The 17,674-nt window shown below is 43.4% G+C and overlaps 1 protein-coding gene across 1 annotated transcript in view; it reads left to right on the top strand.

Moving 5' to 3' along the window:
* Nucleotides 1-307: 307 nt before the first annotated feature.
* Nucleotides 308-17,674, top strand: part of PKP2 (plakophilin 2) — a 70,331-nt gene continuing 52,964 nt past the window's right edge. The window contains exons 1-2 of the mRNA XM_050918483.1: nucleotides 308-664; nucleotides 15,833-15,945. Of these exons, the coding sequence (XP_050774440.1) occupies nucleotides 445-664; nucleotides 15,833-15,945 (333 nt within the window). The 5' untranslated portion in view covers nucleotides 308-444. The remainder of the gene's footprint in view (nucleotides 665-15,832; nucleotides 15,946-17,674) is intronic.

Genomic DNA, 17,674 nt, shown 5'->3' on the forward strand with positions numbered 1-17,674 from the left:
TTTCCCTGCGGGCGCTGCAGCAAAAAGGTTACTGATTTCCCGTCCCCTGCCTTGCTGCCACGCCGAGTTGCCGGTGAGCAAACGCAGGGCGAGGCCGGCTGGGCGTGTGGGACCGGAGGGGGCCGCGCCCAGGCCGAGGAAGTCCAGGAGTCCTGCCCTCGGGGCCAAGGGGAGGGAGGGCGCGCTCCTCCCTGCTCCTATCGCCAGGCTGGGGGAGGAGCAGGGGGCGCGGCTCCCTCCTGCCCCTGGGGCGGCAGGATTCTGGCAGCCAGCTGCTACCTGAGCTGCGGCGAGGGCGTGGCACAGCCACGGGCTGCCCGGCCCCGTCTGTCCCTCCTGCACTGGGCGCTGGAGCTGGGTGGCGGCGGCTGCTCAGCCAGGGACCGACCGTAGGGAGCAGGCTCCACCGCAGCCTCCGCTGGAGCTTCTTCCCCCAGCTGGACCATGGGCACCTTGGACTCTGCCGCCGCCGCCGACCGCAGCTACATCCGTACCGTCCTGGGCCACCAGACCCTGCAGGAGCAGGACAGTTCCACCTTGGCTCTGCCCTCCGAGGCCAGGCTGAAGCTCTTGAGCAACAGCGCCGGGAAGGAGAAAAGTCTCCGCATCCAGCAGCAGGTCCAGCAAACGCTGGCCAGGAAAAGTAGAGGCTCCCTGTCAAATGGTGAGTGCCCCAAGCAGGGCCCGATCCCGTCGGCCTTATGACTCCTCCTTTTCCCTTTCTCATTCTTTTTGCTTTCCTCACCGCTTCCCCCCCCCTTCTTTTCTTCTTTCTTTCTATTCATCCCTCCCCCTTACCAAGATTAATACCAATAGTCTCTGGTACCTTTTGCTTTCTTCTTTACAGTTCTCTCACAAGGCAGCCTTATCCTGTGGGGAGGCTCTTCCTGAAGGTGACACTGATAGTCCATGGTTCTCTGTATTCCTGTCTTGCCCACAGAAAAGTTTGAATCACTGGCCTCCAGGAGTCAAATGTTTCCCTTACAGCCCCAGCCCTCCCCCCAACCATTCTGCCTGTCTTCCCCCTTATGACCTGTTATGCTAAGACCAGCTGGAGGTTCTCCATTTTTCTGACTTCTTTCAACTGTGTGTCAGGTCTCCAGTTGAAATTGTTGCTATATAAATGTAACCAGGAGTACCTAAAGGATTTAAGAGTGCAATATTGATTTGAAAGTCAATGGGATTTATGCTCTATCAGTGCTTTTGAGGATTGTGGGCGTTTTGATTAAGCTCAGTGTTGGTTATGTTCTGTAACTTAGTGTTTGTAAACTGCAATGGCCCTCAGGGAAATGGCCTTGAGATGATCTAATGGGACTTTCCTGCCTCTTACAGGATTTGCCATATGATCATAGCTGTCTCTCTTATTTTTTCTTTAATGCTCTCTCTCTCTCTTTCCTTTCTGATTAAATAAATTAGCCCTGATTTTCCTCTCTTGCGACAGTATTGTCACAGTAGTATAACTCAGTTGACTTCAGCTGAGTTACTCCTGTTTTGCCACCTTGTGGAAGAAGAATCATGTTTCTTCCTCCTTCAACCCGCCATCCTGTAACCATTCCAGTGTGTTTGTTTTAATCCTCTTTTAATTATTTTTTCTAACTGTCAAACTGGGGAAAGATATAAAGAAAATATCTTGCCTGCCTTCAGGCTGCAAACATAAAATAAACACACATGGGAAAGGAGTTATTAGGAGACATAGAAACAATAATACTATAGAACAGGGATTGGCAATCTTTGGCATGCGGCCTGAGGGAAATCCACTGGCAGGCTAGGGTGGCTTGTTTACCTGCAGCGTCCATAGGTTCGCGGTTTGCCATTCCGAGGTCAGTGGGGGCTGCGGGAAGTGGTGGCCAGCACATCCCTCGGCCCGCACGGCTTCCCACAGCCCCCATTGGCATGGAATGGCAAACCACCGCCAGTGGGAGCTATGATCTTCCAAACCTGCGGACACTGCAGGTAAACAACCCCAGACTGCTCATGGATTTCCCTGACGTGCCAAAGGTTGCCGATCCCTGATATAGAAAATTATTGTTCACAGTACGCATTGGTGTGTGTAGGGATTTAACTATAAGCACTGCCTTTAGGAGTCTCTGACCTGTGGGTTGGATTCATGCTGCCACACTCTTTGCCCACCACATGGATCCAGGGCCAAAGAATTCTCTAAAGCGCTGAGAGATGGATGCCTTCAGCTCTTATAATATGGCCCTATGTTGGTATTAATCGGTGTTGAAAATATGATTTCATTTTAAAACAAAGGCACCCAAAAAGTTGAGGCTATAAGGATCAATTATGAAAGCTTTAATCCTGTTTTTAAAAAAGATGAGGAAATATTGACTCACTCTTTATTATAGTCTGATGCTCCATTTATGTGAAGAGTCTTAAGCTGAGTTTTAAGTACGGAAGTGATCATCTTTTTGTTCTCATAAAAATATGAGAGAAAGTACCCCTTATGGATAAATATAATTCATCTACCTGTCTTGTTCCCAACAAAAAACAATAGTGATAATAATTGTGATCTAGTGCTATTGGTGGCTTCCAGCTTAAAAAAATTCACTAAAAATGAATGGGATGCAGTCACAACTGTACCTTCATTAAAAAACTTTGCAAGACATCCATCAAAATCATGTACCCTTGGTTTCACAATAAAGTACTCGGTAGCTCTAGGCAGAATAGTTTAGTTTATGTGTAAATTCTCAGCTTGTGAGCTTGAGTATTAAAGGAGCTTCCAAAGATTTTAACAATTGCTATTTGTTCTGTTGAAATGTTTTTTTACAGGTGAGTCTAATTTTATGCACATTTAACATGCGTGAATTCAGCTTTGCACAGTTGGCAAAAAAAAAGAGAAATAACAATTTAAATACTGTACGTGTAGTGCGGGTGATTCCGCACGCCATCACACTCAGTGTAATTTTGACTATCCACAATTTTCGCTTTACACGCTGACAGCGGAACGTAACCCCAGTGTAAAATGAGACTCGCCTGTATTTTACTTTATTTTATGGTTGATGATAGAGTTGAGACTTTGAAAAATGCTTCTTTAAACAAAAGCTGACAAATGAGGGTGGGTTAGGACAATGCAAATGTCAACACACCCAAAACACTCTGAAAGATTGCTCTAGACAGGGGAGGCACCAGCACACCAAGCGCATGCATAGGGTGGCAAGCCGCGGGGGGTGGCCTGCCGGTCCCTGTGAGGGCAGCAGTCAGGCTGTCTTCAGAAGCATGCCTGCGGGAGGTCTGCCAGTCCTGCGGCTTCGGCGGCAATTCAGTGGCGAGAACGCCAAAGGTACGGGACCAGCGGACCTCCCACAGGCATGCTGCTGAATCCGCATTACCAGTGGACCTCCCACAGGCGTGCCATCGAAAGCCGCCTGACTGCTGTGCTTGGGGCGGCAAAATACATAGAGCCACCCCTGGCTCCAGACCTACTACTTTCTCTAATTCCTCTTCAGGGTGTTTGCAATTCTAATGGATTTGGGATATTTGGGGGGGGGGGGTTATTACTATTATTATTTACTTTTTTTTTGAAATTCAAGTATTTCAGACATTTTGCATTTTTGAAATGCCAATAATTTTTTTAAATAGGCTTCAGAAACAAGAAGCCTGTATATAAAATGCCTGTGATAGGTGAACTAGTTATGGCACTAAGAACTTTAACAGTAGTTCTTCCTTATGTACCTGTGCTCAATTTATCACACTTCTTTGGGTTATTTCCAACTCAAAACACAGAAAGACCCAAGACAACTGGATTTGTTTCATATTAATGTTTATACTTAGGTAAGCCCCCTCAGCAGAGATTTGCTACTATTTTAGATGGAAAAAACGTCCATCTCCCTGAATTATAAAGCCTTTCAAACTTTGCTTTGGCACTGTTGGCTAAATATACACCAAGTGCCTAATCCTGCACCCCTTAAAGTCAATGAGAAAACTCTCATGCACTTCAAAAAGAAAATGCTTAATCCTCTCTGATATAAATGCCCCATTAGTAAGCATTTCAGACCTAGTTCATCAAGCTACTTAAGCATACTCATAACTGGACTATTCACATGCTTAAAGTTAGGCAAGCACATAAGCACTTGTTTCTACATCTGTAAAGGGGAATCAATGATACGTACTGCAAAGGGCCTGATCCTGTAGTCCCTGAGGCCTAATAATTTCCATTGGCTGAACTGGAAGCTTTGAGTGTGCAAGGAGTGTAGCATCAAACAGTTTATTTTATATAAAAGGCATCAGAGTAATGGTTCCAGCTCAGCCTTAACTGTGACCTACAAAGAGAAACAGATTGCATTTGTGCCCTTTTTTGCTGTTTCATAATGCATAAAGAAGCTGAAAGTGTTCTGTTCTGTTTGTGGGTTTTTCTTTAGTTTCTTTCTGCTTCTTTTTTCTTGTTAGAAGTTCAAATCCATCTTGAAATATGTTCATTTTTATTCCTTGAAAAAATGTGTAGTTAGTCTTGAAATGAGAATTACTCCAGTTACTATGAGATTAAAATTAAGTGCTGTTTCAGTTCTATTTCAAAAGAAAAACACACCTGGTCAGTGAACCAATTGCTGTAGATTTATAAGTTAAAAGTTTGGTCAGAAAGAAATAAAATTGAGCACTAAAGCAGTCAAATGAAAATTTTGATTATCTACATAAATAAACTTTCTCCCACTTGGTCTCACTGCAAAATAGAATCTGTTATCACAAAGAGAGCAGTATCAAAATGTTATGCAATAATAGGTCTGGAATTCCTCCCTTCAGTTCACATGTGTAATTTAACAGTAGTGGCGATTTCATGTGCTCTTCAAGAGATTAGAACCCATTATATTTCTGTTTCTTCTTTTCACCAATCTGGATCTCTTTGATGTGTCTTTACTGGCTACTTAATTCTGTAGCTGGCATTTCCATTCCTCTAGTGATTGACCAAATCCACACTCCTTTACATCCTTAACCATTTTATTGATGGATAGGAAAGCAGAATCTGGCACCTTAGTTTATCAAAGGGCCCTGCCTATATAATTAATTTCACTGAAGGAGTTGCATTCAATTTTATGAATAATAGACCTATAAGTCTTCTGAGGTTTTGGAGGACAGTTTTGGGTGTAGGCCAGTTATGGATTATGTTCCCTTTTATGTCTCCCTTACGTTTCTTCATTTGTATAGGTCTTAATGGGATTTTTCTCCCTTGCTTTTAGCTGATTTTCTCTCTTCTAGTTTGAGTAGATATTTCAGTAGAAATTGGATCATACTCAATCTGATGTTTTGAAATCAGAGAAAATCATTCCCTTTTAAAATCATTGTAGATAGAGGCGTTAGGTAGAAGGAACATTTGCTGAAGACTTCCATTCATATTTTTTCCTGTTAAATTCTTTGCTGCTTCTTCCTAAACAATAAAGGCTTTTTGTTTTTCTTAAACTATGAGAAATTGTGCAACTGTTCCAGCATGGACAAATGTAAAGTATAAAACATTAGGAAATATACTATAGGGATCGCTCCTCCTTTGGCAGGGAGATGGACTGAATGATCTGGATGACTCTCTATCTCAGGCATCTGATTCACAGAAGGGCTGATACAATATAGTACACGTCTAAGTGCTTCCATGTTTCATGAATGTTTGAACAGGAAATTAACGTAAGAACGGCCCTACCGGGTCAGACCAAAGGTCCATCTAGCCCAATATCTGTCTACCAACAGTGGCCAATGCCAGGTTCCCCAGAGGGAGTGAACCTAACAGGCAATGATCAAGTGCTCTCTCTCCTGCTATCCATCTCCACTCTCTACAGAGGCTAGGTACACCATTCTTTACCGATCCTGGCTAATAGCCTTTTATGGACTTAACCACCATGAATTTATCCAGTTCTCTTTTAAACACTGTTATAGTCCTAGCCTTCACAACCTCCTCAGGTAAGGAGTTCCACAAGTTGACTATGCGCTGTGTGAAGAAGAACTTCCTTTTATTTGTTTTAAACCTGCTGCCCATTAATTTCATTTGGTGACCCCTAGTTCTTGTATTATGGGAATAAGTAAATAACTTTTTTCCTTATCCACTTTCTCAACATCACTCATGATTTTATATACCTCTATCATATCCCCCCTTAGTCTCCTCTTTTCCAAGCTGAAGAGTCCTAGCCTCTTTAGTCTTTCCTCATATGGGACCCTCTCCAAACCCGTAATCATTTTAGTTGCCCTTTTCTGAACCTTTTCTAGTGCTAGAATATCTTTTATGAGGTGAGGAGACCACATCTATATATAGTATTCAAGATGTGGGCATACCATGGATTTATATAAGGGCAATAAGATATTCTCAGTCTTATTCTCTATCCCCTTTTTAATGATTCCTAACATCCTGTTCGCTTTTTTGACTGCCTCTGCACACTGCATGGACAGCTTCAGAGAACTGTCCACGATGACTCCAAGATCTTTTTCCTGACTCGTTGTAGCTAAATTAGCCCCCATCAGATTGTATGTATAGTTGGGGTTATTTTTTCCAATGTGCATTACTTTACATTTATCCACATTAAATTTCTTTTGCCATTTTGTTGCCCAGTCACTTAGTTTTGTGAGATCTTTTTGAAGTTCTTCACAATCTGCTTTGGTCTTAACTATCTTGAGTAGTTTAGTATCATCTGCAAACTTTGCCACCTCACTGTTTACCCCTTTCTCCAGATCATTTATGAATAAGTTGAATAGGATTGGTCCTAGGACTGACCCTTGGGGAACATCACTAGTTACCCCTCTCCATTATCAGAATTTACCATTAATTTCTACCCTTTGTTCCCTGTCTTTTAGCCAGTTCTCAATCCATGAAAGGACCTTCCCTTTTATCCCATGACAGCTTAATTTACATAAGAGCCTTTGGTGAGGGACCTTGTCAAAGGCTTTCTGGAAATCTAAGTACACTATGTCTACTGGATCCCCCTTGTCCACATGTTTGTTGACCCCTTCAAAGAACTCTAATAGATTAGTAAGACACGATTTCCCTTTACAGAAACCATGTTGACTATTGCTCAACAGTTTGTTTTTCTATGTGTCTGACAATTTTATTCTTTACTATTGTTTTGACTAATTTGCCCGGTATCGACATTAGACTTACCGGTCTGTAATTGCCAGATCACCTCTAGAGCCCTTTTTAAACACTGGCGTTACATTAGCTAACTTCCAGTCAATGGGTACCAAAGCTGATTTAAAGGATAGGTTACAAACCTTAGTTAATAGTTCCGCAACTTCACATTTGAGTTCTTTCAGAACTCTTGGGTGAATGCCATCGGGTCCTGGTGACTTGTTACCATTGCATCTTGGTGACTTGTTAGATAGGAGAAGGAAGAAAGCAGGAACCCAGAACTCTGAAGGGTACCTGTAGGGGACACTTTCGCCCACTCAGAGAGAGAGAGAGAAACAGCGATTCATGAGGTGAGAAACCATATCAATATGAGAAGATCATGACTACTACCAAACTGACTGACTACCTGGGGTGTGATTATATTGAGACCTGCTGGGTATCTTGGCTCCACAAGGTTTTTGTGGTAGCTAGCCAAATACAGGTACACATGGTAAAGAACCTCATAATTGGAATGTGAGCGCACACAGAATTTGAGGCATTTGGTGCTCACTGAGTCTTTATAGACTGACTGTCCCATTTGTATTTTGTGCTGTCTTAGGTACACCCAGATTTGTCCTATTGTCACTGTAACTTAGAGGTAGGGTAGTAAATAGGTGGACCTTGGCTGCAAACTGCAGACAGGCTACCATCCATGACCCAGAATTATTGGGAGGAATTCAAAGCATTTTGAAGCCTTTCTGGACACAGGAAAAACTCTGGTACTAAGTCCAAGGGATCAACAAGGGCTAGAGGAGAAACACAGGATGACTGGGAGCTTTTCTCTGAGTCCACTCAGGCTCTTCAAGACTCTCTTTCCATTACAGAAGCTGTGTTGCTTATTCTCATGATTTTATCACAAGTCTAGTGATATTTGGTGGCTTTTTTAAAAAACACCAGCTTCTGGAGTCCTGTGATTATGTAAGCCTTTTTGTTAAAATGAAAGCTGTGATTAAGCTTCTGGCACTCTAGTTGCAGGAAAAAAAAGCATTAAAATCTGATCCCTAAAGTCAGGAGTGTGCCCTGCTTGTCCACCCTGAGACCCACCCTGGCCTAAAGGTTTCAAAAATGAGAGGGTAAATATGGAACACCCAGACTTCATTTACATTTGGCTTAAAAACCATGAGATTTAACAATCTTCTGATTTTGGTGGCCTAACTTGTGGTTTTTGAATATTTGGAGTTGGCAAAACTGTAAGTCTAAGAGCTTGTCTACACTTACATTAATATAGACCAGGGCTAAGAGTTGGAGATGAAAAGCATATATATGTCCAGCACGGAGCCTAGAGGAAGGGTTCAGTCTCCTTACTCCAGGGAATGCAAAGGCAAATCTGACTTAGAGCTCCTTCTCTGGGACTAATAGCTAATGGAGAAATTCAGCATTATGTAGTAACACTTCCTTTAGAAGCAGAGTTTCACAAGAGCACTGAAGGTCAAACCAGCTCGCCAGTTAAAAATCTAAAATTCTTTGCTTAGTAGAAGTTCTCTGAATGTTGCAACTTCTGATCAACAATATTTTGGCTTTGCAAAGAGAACAGCTATGCTTGGTATGAAGCTTAGGCTAATTTAGTGAATGGAAGGCAATGTATTATTGTATTATTGGTTGAGTGCAAACAGTGAGTTCAGAGCTGCACAAAACATGCAGGCGAGAGAGGTCTTGCTCACAGGAGCTTTGTCTTAACTAACTAAATAAATAATAGACAATATAGACCCCTAGCCTGAGATTTTCAAAGGAATCTAAGGAAGGTAGGTCCCCAAGTCCTATTGAATGTCAAGCTGAGTTGGGTCTCCAGTCTAGGTCTCTTTATAAATTCCCCAACCATAAAACACTGGGCAAACAAAGTGGACTAATGACATGGCATGATTGCAAATATATGTATTTTCAAGGAATAAATAAACGGCAATTCTTTGATTGGAGAAGTAATACTGCTCGGCTTCAAAACACATTTATAATTGCTGAAGGAGTTACACCAGTAAATTACATCTTAGTACTACTGAGGCCTTGGGACAGGACAATGATGTGTGATATAAAAAGTCTATAAATTAAACAAACTATATGAACATGTGGGGTCTCAGTTGGCATCGCACAGTGGTAGGCAGAATAAGCAGAATGTACATGTTTGTAGAGCAAACCAGACATGGCTGGCACCACTTGGTCAAATACAGTACTTAGGTATCCCTTACCTGGTATAAAAGACACACACAGACTTAAAGTGACAGAGCAATGCAGCTGGCACATATGACTGAATTTTGCCCAACATCTTTAAATGCTTTTCAGTAGTATACATAGGTTCTGATTTATCCTTACACTGTTACATTCCAATGAAAATCCATAACAGCTCCATAATATAATCCTTTTTCAGCCTCTTGGTCTGTTTTATTTTTGCCACATCCTTTGCCAGCCTCAAAATAGTTACCCAGGTCCAGATTCACAGAGGTATTTAGATGCCTAAAAGCACCTAAGCAAGTTAATGCTTAACTCCCACTGAAAGTCAAGGGGTGTTTTGTTTTTGCAAATCCCACTAGGTTCATAACTTTAGGCACCCAAATATCTTTGTAAATCCACCCCCTAGAGTTTTAAAGATGCAAATTTAATCCAGTTTTGGCTCAGTTAACTATATAGTTCTTTGGTTGTTTTCCATCTGGTATTTGAGGACAGACTGCCTTTTGGATCAAAGTGATGTGACCAGTCAGTTGCTCTAGGTCAGGGGTCAGCAAGCTGCAGCTCTGGAGCCACATGCGACTCTTTGGCTGCCCACTTGCAGGCAACCGTTTTTTGAGAGAGTGCAGGGTGCAGGCTCTGTCCAGGAGGTGCTTACCACAGGTGGCTCCCGGCCAGCAGTGCAACAAGGCTCTGGCCCCACGCTGCTCCGAAAAGCTGCTGCACATTTCTGTAAACCACTAGGGGGAGGGATGCAGCGGGTCTCCGTGCGCTGCCTGCACCCGCAAGCACCACCCCCTCAGTTCCCATTGGCTGATTCCTGGCCAATGGGAGCTGTGAGGACAATACTGGGGGCAGGGGCAGCACATGGAGCTGCCTCCACCCACCAGGGACACACAGAGACATGCCGGCCGCTTCCGGGAGCAGTATGGAGCCAGAGCCTTGCTTTGCTGCTGGCCAGGAGCCACCTGTGGTAAGCACCTTCCATCCAGGGCCTACACTTTGCACCCCCTCCTGCACCCCAGCCTCCTGCCCAGGTCAGAACCTCCCCCTGCACCCAAACTCCCTCCCAAACACCACATCCCCTCCTACACCCCTACCCCAGCCCGGAGGCCCCCCCCCCCCCGTTTATTTTCAAATTCAAATGGCAGAAGTCACATTAAAAGTATTGGTGAGTAGTAGTAACTTTAATATTTCAATTATTATTAGTTGATAAATTGTAATTCTACAAGTAGCTTTGCGTGTGGTGTGTCTCTCAAAATATTTTGGTCAAAGACAAAAACAAAAAAAGACTCTTCTTTGAAAGGTTGCCGACCCCTGCTCTGGGTTCTCCATTGTTGAAGACTAGTTTTCTGTCCATATAAACTGCTACAATTATGCTTCAGTCATATCCTTCCCGAAATTTTGACTTTTACTTTACCCCTTGAAACACCTCTCTATATTTTATGTGTATAACAGTATTTGCAGTTAGTCAGAGCCAGTGGATTCTTTTGAACAATAATTTAAATAGTCAAAAAGTATTCTTTTTTTTTTTTTTTAAGCAAGGGACTTTACCTTTTGGAAGCATTATATTAATTATAGACTCACAACGTGAAAAAATGTTAAATGAAAACAAATAATCTGATTGTAACCAAGGCAATAACGTGAGTCACAGTTTTACCTTCAGTGCTAGACCTTGGATAAAACGTGAGAGAGTCAGTACAGCATGCCTCCCACACTTTCTGTAGGATTACCTAACCTTTCAGGTATGGATTGGGACTGTCATTAACCCCCTTTCCTCTCTGAGGGTTTTATGCCATATGTCTCCATAATCCATAGAATTTGCTCATGGTCTCTTACTGTACTCTGCATGCAGAACTCAAGGGATTAATGAAGCACTGCCTGCTCCAATATGTTACTGCTAGGTTAGAGCCTAAGGAAGAAGAAACATCAACAGTTGAGCTAGGCAAGTATGCAGTGCAGATTATATATACCATGTGTGCTGCATTTTTCAAAGCTGTGTCAAAATTGCCCCTGCAGTATATGTACAAGGAATAGCATTGACACATGAGCATGCATTTTCGCAAGAATTTCCATCTGCAATTTTCTGTTTTCAGCCCTGCTAGCCAGAGCTGGTCCACAACATTTTTGCACCTGATGCGGGGAGCTCAAATAACGCACCCATTGTCCCTTGCTTGGGCCAAAAATTTGAAAGGTCTCAATTCTGCCTTTCTTCCTGTTCTACTCATCATGGTACTGCTCTGCTACCTACCCCAATAAAGAAGAATTAACAACTTAAAATACCTTGTTCAAAAATTTTAAGTAACCATTTTATTTTCAAACGCCTGAACAGCAATGTCCCTTTTCTTGTCTGCATAGTAAACACTGGCATTTTTATCTGTTTGAATAATCAAAGTGATGCTTTCCGTGCCTTCTTGATTGCAAAGATTTGAACTGCTTCCTGAAGGACCACAGTCTGGGCCAGCTCATGCTCTATTGAGATGGTTGCAAGGCCGACCAGCCTTTCCTGTTTCATTGTGGAGCGTAGATGTGTTTTTATTAACTTCAGCTTGGAGAAGCTGCATTTTCCACTGGCAACTGTTACAGGAAGTGTTAGAAGTATGTACAGAGCAAGAAAAGCATTTGGAAAGAGGATGGTCATCTTATTTCTGCACATATATTCCAGAACAGCCTTTGGAGTTGATCCTGCTGAAATGTATCTTGAAAGAGCTTTCAGTTTATCACCTAAATCACTTGCATCAATATCGTGCATGTCATCGTGTGCCAACACTGTCTATAGTGCCCTGCATTGCTGGTGTAGGCCTTCTTCAGAGATAGTGAGGAGTTTTGGAATATCATACAACATCTCAAATATACTGTTGTGTTCCTTGAACTGCATGAAACATTCTTCAACTGACTGTATTGCACAATCTAGCACCTGGTTAAAGAATTCAACTTTGAATTATTGTTTGGGGTATCTTATGGGATTATCTCGTGCCTCGTAATCAAAATGTCTTCTTCTTCAGTGACTCTTGTATTCTTGAATGGGTGGGAAAATAGCTTCAGTGTGAAGTACCTCTGCCAACTTCTGTGCACTCTTCAGAATGTTTTGAAATCCCTCATCTGACCAGTAAGACTGTAGGTATGACTTTGTTTTGTCCAGTTGTTCCATTGCTCCAGATATATCAAGGTCAACAGCTTGGAGTCTCTGGCTTACAACATTTATTTCAAACGGTATGTCATGCCACAACACTAAACCACACAGGAATGTGAAGTTATGTATGTTTCTGGTGATTCCATTTCCCTCTGCCATGTTCTCCCATGAACAGTTCCTATCATAGCATTATCCTCCATAATAGCAACTAAGGCATTGTCTATCTTCCCGATTTGGTGTGTGTTAGGCTTTATCGCCTCCACTCAACTTTCCCATCGTGTGGCACAGTGGTTTCAGTGTCAGAGAGGCTGTTCCTAGATGTTGCTTCAAAATTTGCTATCGATGAGTTGATGTGGAGAAAAATACATATATGCTTTGAATTACATTAAAAAATTCAGCAGCCTCACTTGAAGTTGACACTGCATCATTGACCACCAAGCTCAATGAATGAGAACTGCTTGGGACAAAAAAAGCTTGAGGGTTTAACTCTCAGATCCATGTCTTCACTCCTCTGTTCTTTCCTCTCATGTTGGCACCATTATTGTAGCCCTGACCTCTCATGTCAGCTATCACAATTCCCATGTCTTCCAGCTTTTTAAGAAGCACATTTGTCACACCAGCTCCTGTAGTATCATCAACGTCAATAAATTCTAGAAAATGCTCTCTGACAGTCACCATTGCAGGGACATTTTCACTAGGTTCTGTTTGTTGTTACAAAACGCACCATTAAAGTCATGTGTTCTGTATGGCTGATGTCGGGTGTGCAGTCCAGCATAACAGAGTAATATCTTGCTGACTTCAGGTCTGCCACAATCTTCTGTTTGACTTTTGTTGCCAGTAACTGTATGATCTCATTTTGAATTGTTTTTCCAAGGTAGTGGTGTGTGTACAGCATCAAACTCAGCCATCAGCTTCACAATTTTAAGGAAGTTTCCATTGTTTGGCACATACAGCTGATCTGAAGTGCCATGCAGTGCTAGGTTTTGGATAGCAAGCATTCTCACAACGGCAATGAGCCTTTTCAGAACATTTTGCCAGTAAAGAGACTCTGATGCAATCTTCTCTTGATGCTGATCATCTATGGTGGCCTTTAACCTTAGTCTCATCTCAAGCTCTTTCCACCTATGGAATGCTCTCCAGTGATTCGCTGCCTTCTCATGGCGTGTCAGATTTCTAGCCAGATTTTTCCAATCCTTTGTTCCTGTAGAACCTAATGGGGCTGGAACATTAGACTGGAAGAGTTTGCAACAAAAACAGTATGCAGTGTTCTGAGTTTTTGAGTACATAAGCCATGGCCTCTCCACTTTGTCACCATTGGGGATTTCATGTCAGTAATGTGTTGCATGGAAACTTCTATTTTCATTGTCTTTGGGGATCATGAATTTTCTCACTTGCTGTGGCCCATGTAGTACAAGGAAGTCTCTCAGGCTACTGCTCAAGTGGGTCCACAGTCCTGGATCATCAAGACTTAAGCAACTAAACTCAGCAGCAGCTGTTTCTTGCGCCTCCAACACACTCTTCTCTGATCTACACTTTTCTTCAGGAATGTGCATAGTTACATCCATTTGAGATGGAGATATGGATGCTGCAGTAGCTTCCAGGTCACCTGCACTCTGACTAACTGGAAGATCAGGCATCTCCTCACCACTCACGTCCTCACTGGGGCCGGAAGGCTCACTGTGAACATTTGTGTCTATGTATCTCAGGAGAGCTCCTTCCTGCTTAGATAGAAAATTTTCCTTTGCTTGCTTTCTTTTTCTGAATGCTGCCCCAGAGGGGAGTTTTCTTCTTTCACTCATGACTGCCATTCTGTGCCAGCTATAGTGGTTTTCAGCACTCAATTGAAGGGGACAAATAAGCAGGCTGGTAGCAGGTCATGAGTGAGGGAGGATATCAGCGTCTTAAGGGCCTAGCTGGCTCCTGCTTCAGTTGACTGCCTATTCCCCCTCAAGTGGGTTCAGGGAAGTGGCAGGCAACAGGAAGCTCCCTGAAAAGCTGATGTTAATCAGTGCAGGCTCCTGGGGGTGCTAGAGAGGTACATAAGAGGCTCCTCCTCCTCTCTCTCTCCCTGCAGCTCCTGCTGCTTTTTGTTATTCCCTCTCACCTTTTCTCCTGCCTGCCTGTTGTCTCTTGTGCCCTCCAGCACAGCACTCCACCATCTCTGTGCACCTAGAGCAGAGAGAATACATATGCACCAGTAGCAGACACAATCTTCTACACTTGGGTTCTAGTGGTGCCCCCGCCCACAGTCTGGCACCTGAGGCAGCCACCTCAGTTCGCCTCACGGTAAGGCCAGCCCTGCTGCTAGCATATTTTGTATGTACTTCACACTCTGATTTAAAATTGTAGCTTTGTATGCATATTTTGGGTTATCATGGAAAACAATTGTTCTGTAGTTGGAAAACATGCCTTAGAGTATCCATTCATTGCTAGAAGCTATATTAATGTAATCCCTTTATTACTTTAGTCAATCATCCATCAGAACATAGGATGTTTCTAAAAATTCTCACTTGCTGTTATCAAAATATTTTTATAAAGTAGTTCTTTTGGCCTCTGGCCTTAAGAAAGCTAAGAGATATTTAAAATATTAGATAATTTTTATCTATAATATGAGAGACTGAAAAAATGACCTATTGCTATCAGAGAACATTGCTTATCCGTTACCTAAATATAATACAGTGAATACTTAACACCTTTTCCATTTCTTCTTGTTCAGTCTCCAGGTAATACACCTCAACCCCAATATAATGCGGGCTGGGGCCGCATCACTCTGCTTCCTGCCGCCAGTGAGTGCGGGGAGGTTGGGGAAAGGATGCCCTCCGCACTCACTGGCAGCGGGAAGCAGAGTGATGCGTCCCCAGCCCACTTCACTCCACTTCCCAGCCGCGGTGCTCCACTTCCCTCTGCAGGTGAGTGCGGGGAGGTTGGGGAAAGGACGCCCCCCCGTACTTACCTGCAACGGAAAGCAGAGTGCTGCGGCTGGGAGCTGGCGGAGTGGAGCGGGCTGGGGCCGGGCTGCTTCGCTTCTGCCACTGCTGGTGAGTGCGGGGGGGAGGGATTCCTTCCCCCCCAAGCCCTCTCCCCCAAGCGACACGGTTGGGGCCGGAGTGAGGGAAGCAGAGCAGGCTGCACCCAGCCCCCTGTTAATCCCCCGGCTACTCTGGGACTGCAGGGCCCCCGAAAGTGCTCTCCCACAGCTTCTGCCCCCAAGACCCTGGTAGGGGAGCCCTTGATTGCCCCCTTATTGAACTCCCTGGCCTGGCCCAACACCTTTAACATGCTGCTCAGAGCAGCATCAGAGCTTTACCACATTGCATGCGAACCCACCTTATATCGGGTCTTGTTATATCAGGGTAGAGGTGTATGTATGTTGTTATCATCATAGGCTGGACATGTATTGTCTTTTTGTTATAAAATAGTGTTTCCTTAAGACACTACTTACGTTAGTCTTATTTCAATTACAGGCAGTCTCCATCGGGCCATCAGTGTTCCAGAACATGTTTATAATCTGGACACAGTTGATAATTATTCTGTTTCGAGACCTCCACATGGAGTCGCATATTATTCATCTCTCCAGGTGAGGAAAATGTAGGAAATAACTGAAAATATGTAGAATTGCAAATTCATTACTTTGTCTGCTGCCACAAACAGTGGCTAGATTTTTTTTTTTTCTATCATGTTAAATGTTCACCTTGCCAATCACTGGTTTAAAGAGATTACAGTCTGCGGCCCATCAGGGTAATCCATTCACGGGCCACCAGACAGTATGTTTACTTTTGCGCAGCTCCTGGTGGCTGCGGTTCACTGTTCCCGGCCAATGGGAGCTGTGGGAAGCAGCAGCCAGCCCACAGTGCTTCTCACAGCTCCCATTGGCTGGGAACGGCAAACTGTGACCACTGGGAGCTGCAGGCGGCTGCGCAAATGTAAATAAACTGTCTGTTGGCTCACCACAGGCAGCAGGTTGCCCACCACTGCTTTAAACCTTTCAAAATGCAAGAATTTCTGCTGAGGTGTCCTTGTCATATAGGATTAGTGGAAACTTGGGGCTTTAAAAGCACCACATACCCATGAACAGAAATAATTATTATTTACTATATGAAGCAATTCAGATCTGAGACAGAAATGTGTAAAGGCACTTGTATAACATCGTCACCTGTGAGGAGCCTAATCCCTATTTCAAATGCTAGATCTTTTGGTCTTGTATGAGTCAATGTGGGTTCTGTTCTTTTTTTTGTATCCCAGAGGACTAACATCACCCTCAACAAAGGAAGTAGGCTACTTAGGCCGAACTCATGCTGCCTGGTTAATTAAGTAGGACCTAGTTTTAATTAAATAATCTCTGTTTTCTGAATATATCTATTTACCCTCTTCAGACACCCTCACAACCAATTACATAACTGCACTTGCCTCGCTGCCACCCTTATGCTCTCACACCCCCCAATAAGAAAATATTTTAAATGGGTTTTACTTCGCATTACGGAATGAATAGTGTCATCTCTACAAAGGAGAGAGCACTGAGGGCAGGAACTGGAGGTAACACAGGAACCTCAAGGAGATGTCATCACTTTGATGGTAGAAATGGAAGAACCAGAGAGAGTGGATGGTATGGGAGAATGCCTTGCAGCCTCTCTGCATCACAGTGTGGGACTATGACTCCTGAACTGAAGCATCCTTTTCCCCTTTGCAGTTCCCTCCATCGTCCTTAAATATATATCTCTCTTCAATAACAAATGCAATCAACCCTATGGGCCTGACCCAATCTGACAGCTAGATTGTGCACCCCTTCCTTCCACTGGTGAGCATTCCCACTGCTGAGACTACCCCTGTGAGGAGTTCCTCACCAGTGAAAGTAAGGAGTTTGTAGTCTGGCCCCTAGATGCTATGGCCTCTACGCTAAATTCATAATTCACATTAACTTTTTAATGGACGTGTATGTAAATAAAATGCGGTTTAGCGATTTATGACAAGGTGCCAATCTGCCCATTGGGGCCAGAAAAGCTGTTCATCACTGCTCCAGTGCAAGGTCAGATAAGCTGACTGCATGTACTACCCTGACTAGAATATCATTGTTAATGCTCTTTGCTGACACAGCCTCTTTCATCTGTCTGAAGGTCTCAGATCCTTTGCAGATGTTTAACTTCAGCTGGAGATGTTGGTGTTCAGTATCTTTGAAAATCAAGCTCTGAGTGTGTCAATCTGATGAACACCTAAAAACAGAGATGACCCAGCATGTAGAGGCTTTTTTGAATATCTAGCAATTTAGTGACTTGCCTAGGATAACACTTCAAGATGGTGGCAGAGCAGGG

This window comes from Gopherus flavomarginatus, chromosome 1 (assembly GCF_025201925.1).
Source record: "Gopherus flavomarginatus isolate rGopFla2 chromosome 1, rGopFla2.mat.asm, whole genome shotgun sequence".
NCBI classification, from domain to species: Eukaryota; Metazoa; Chordata; order Testudines; family Testudinidae; genus Gopherus; species Gopherus flavomarginatus.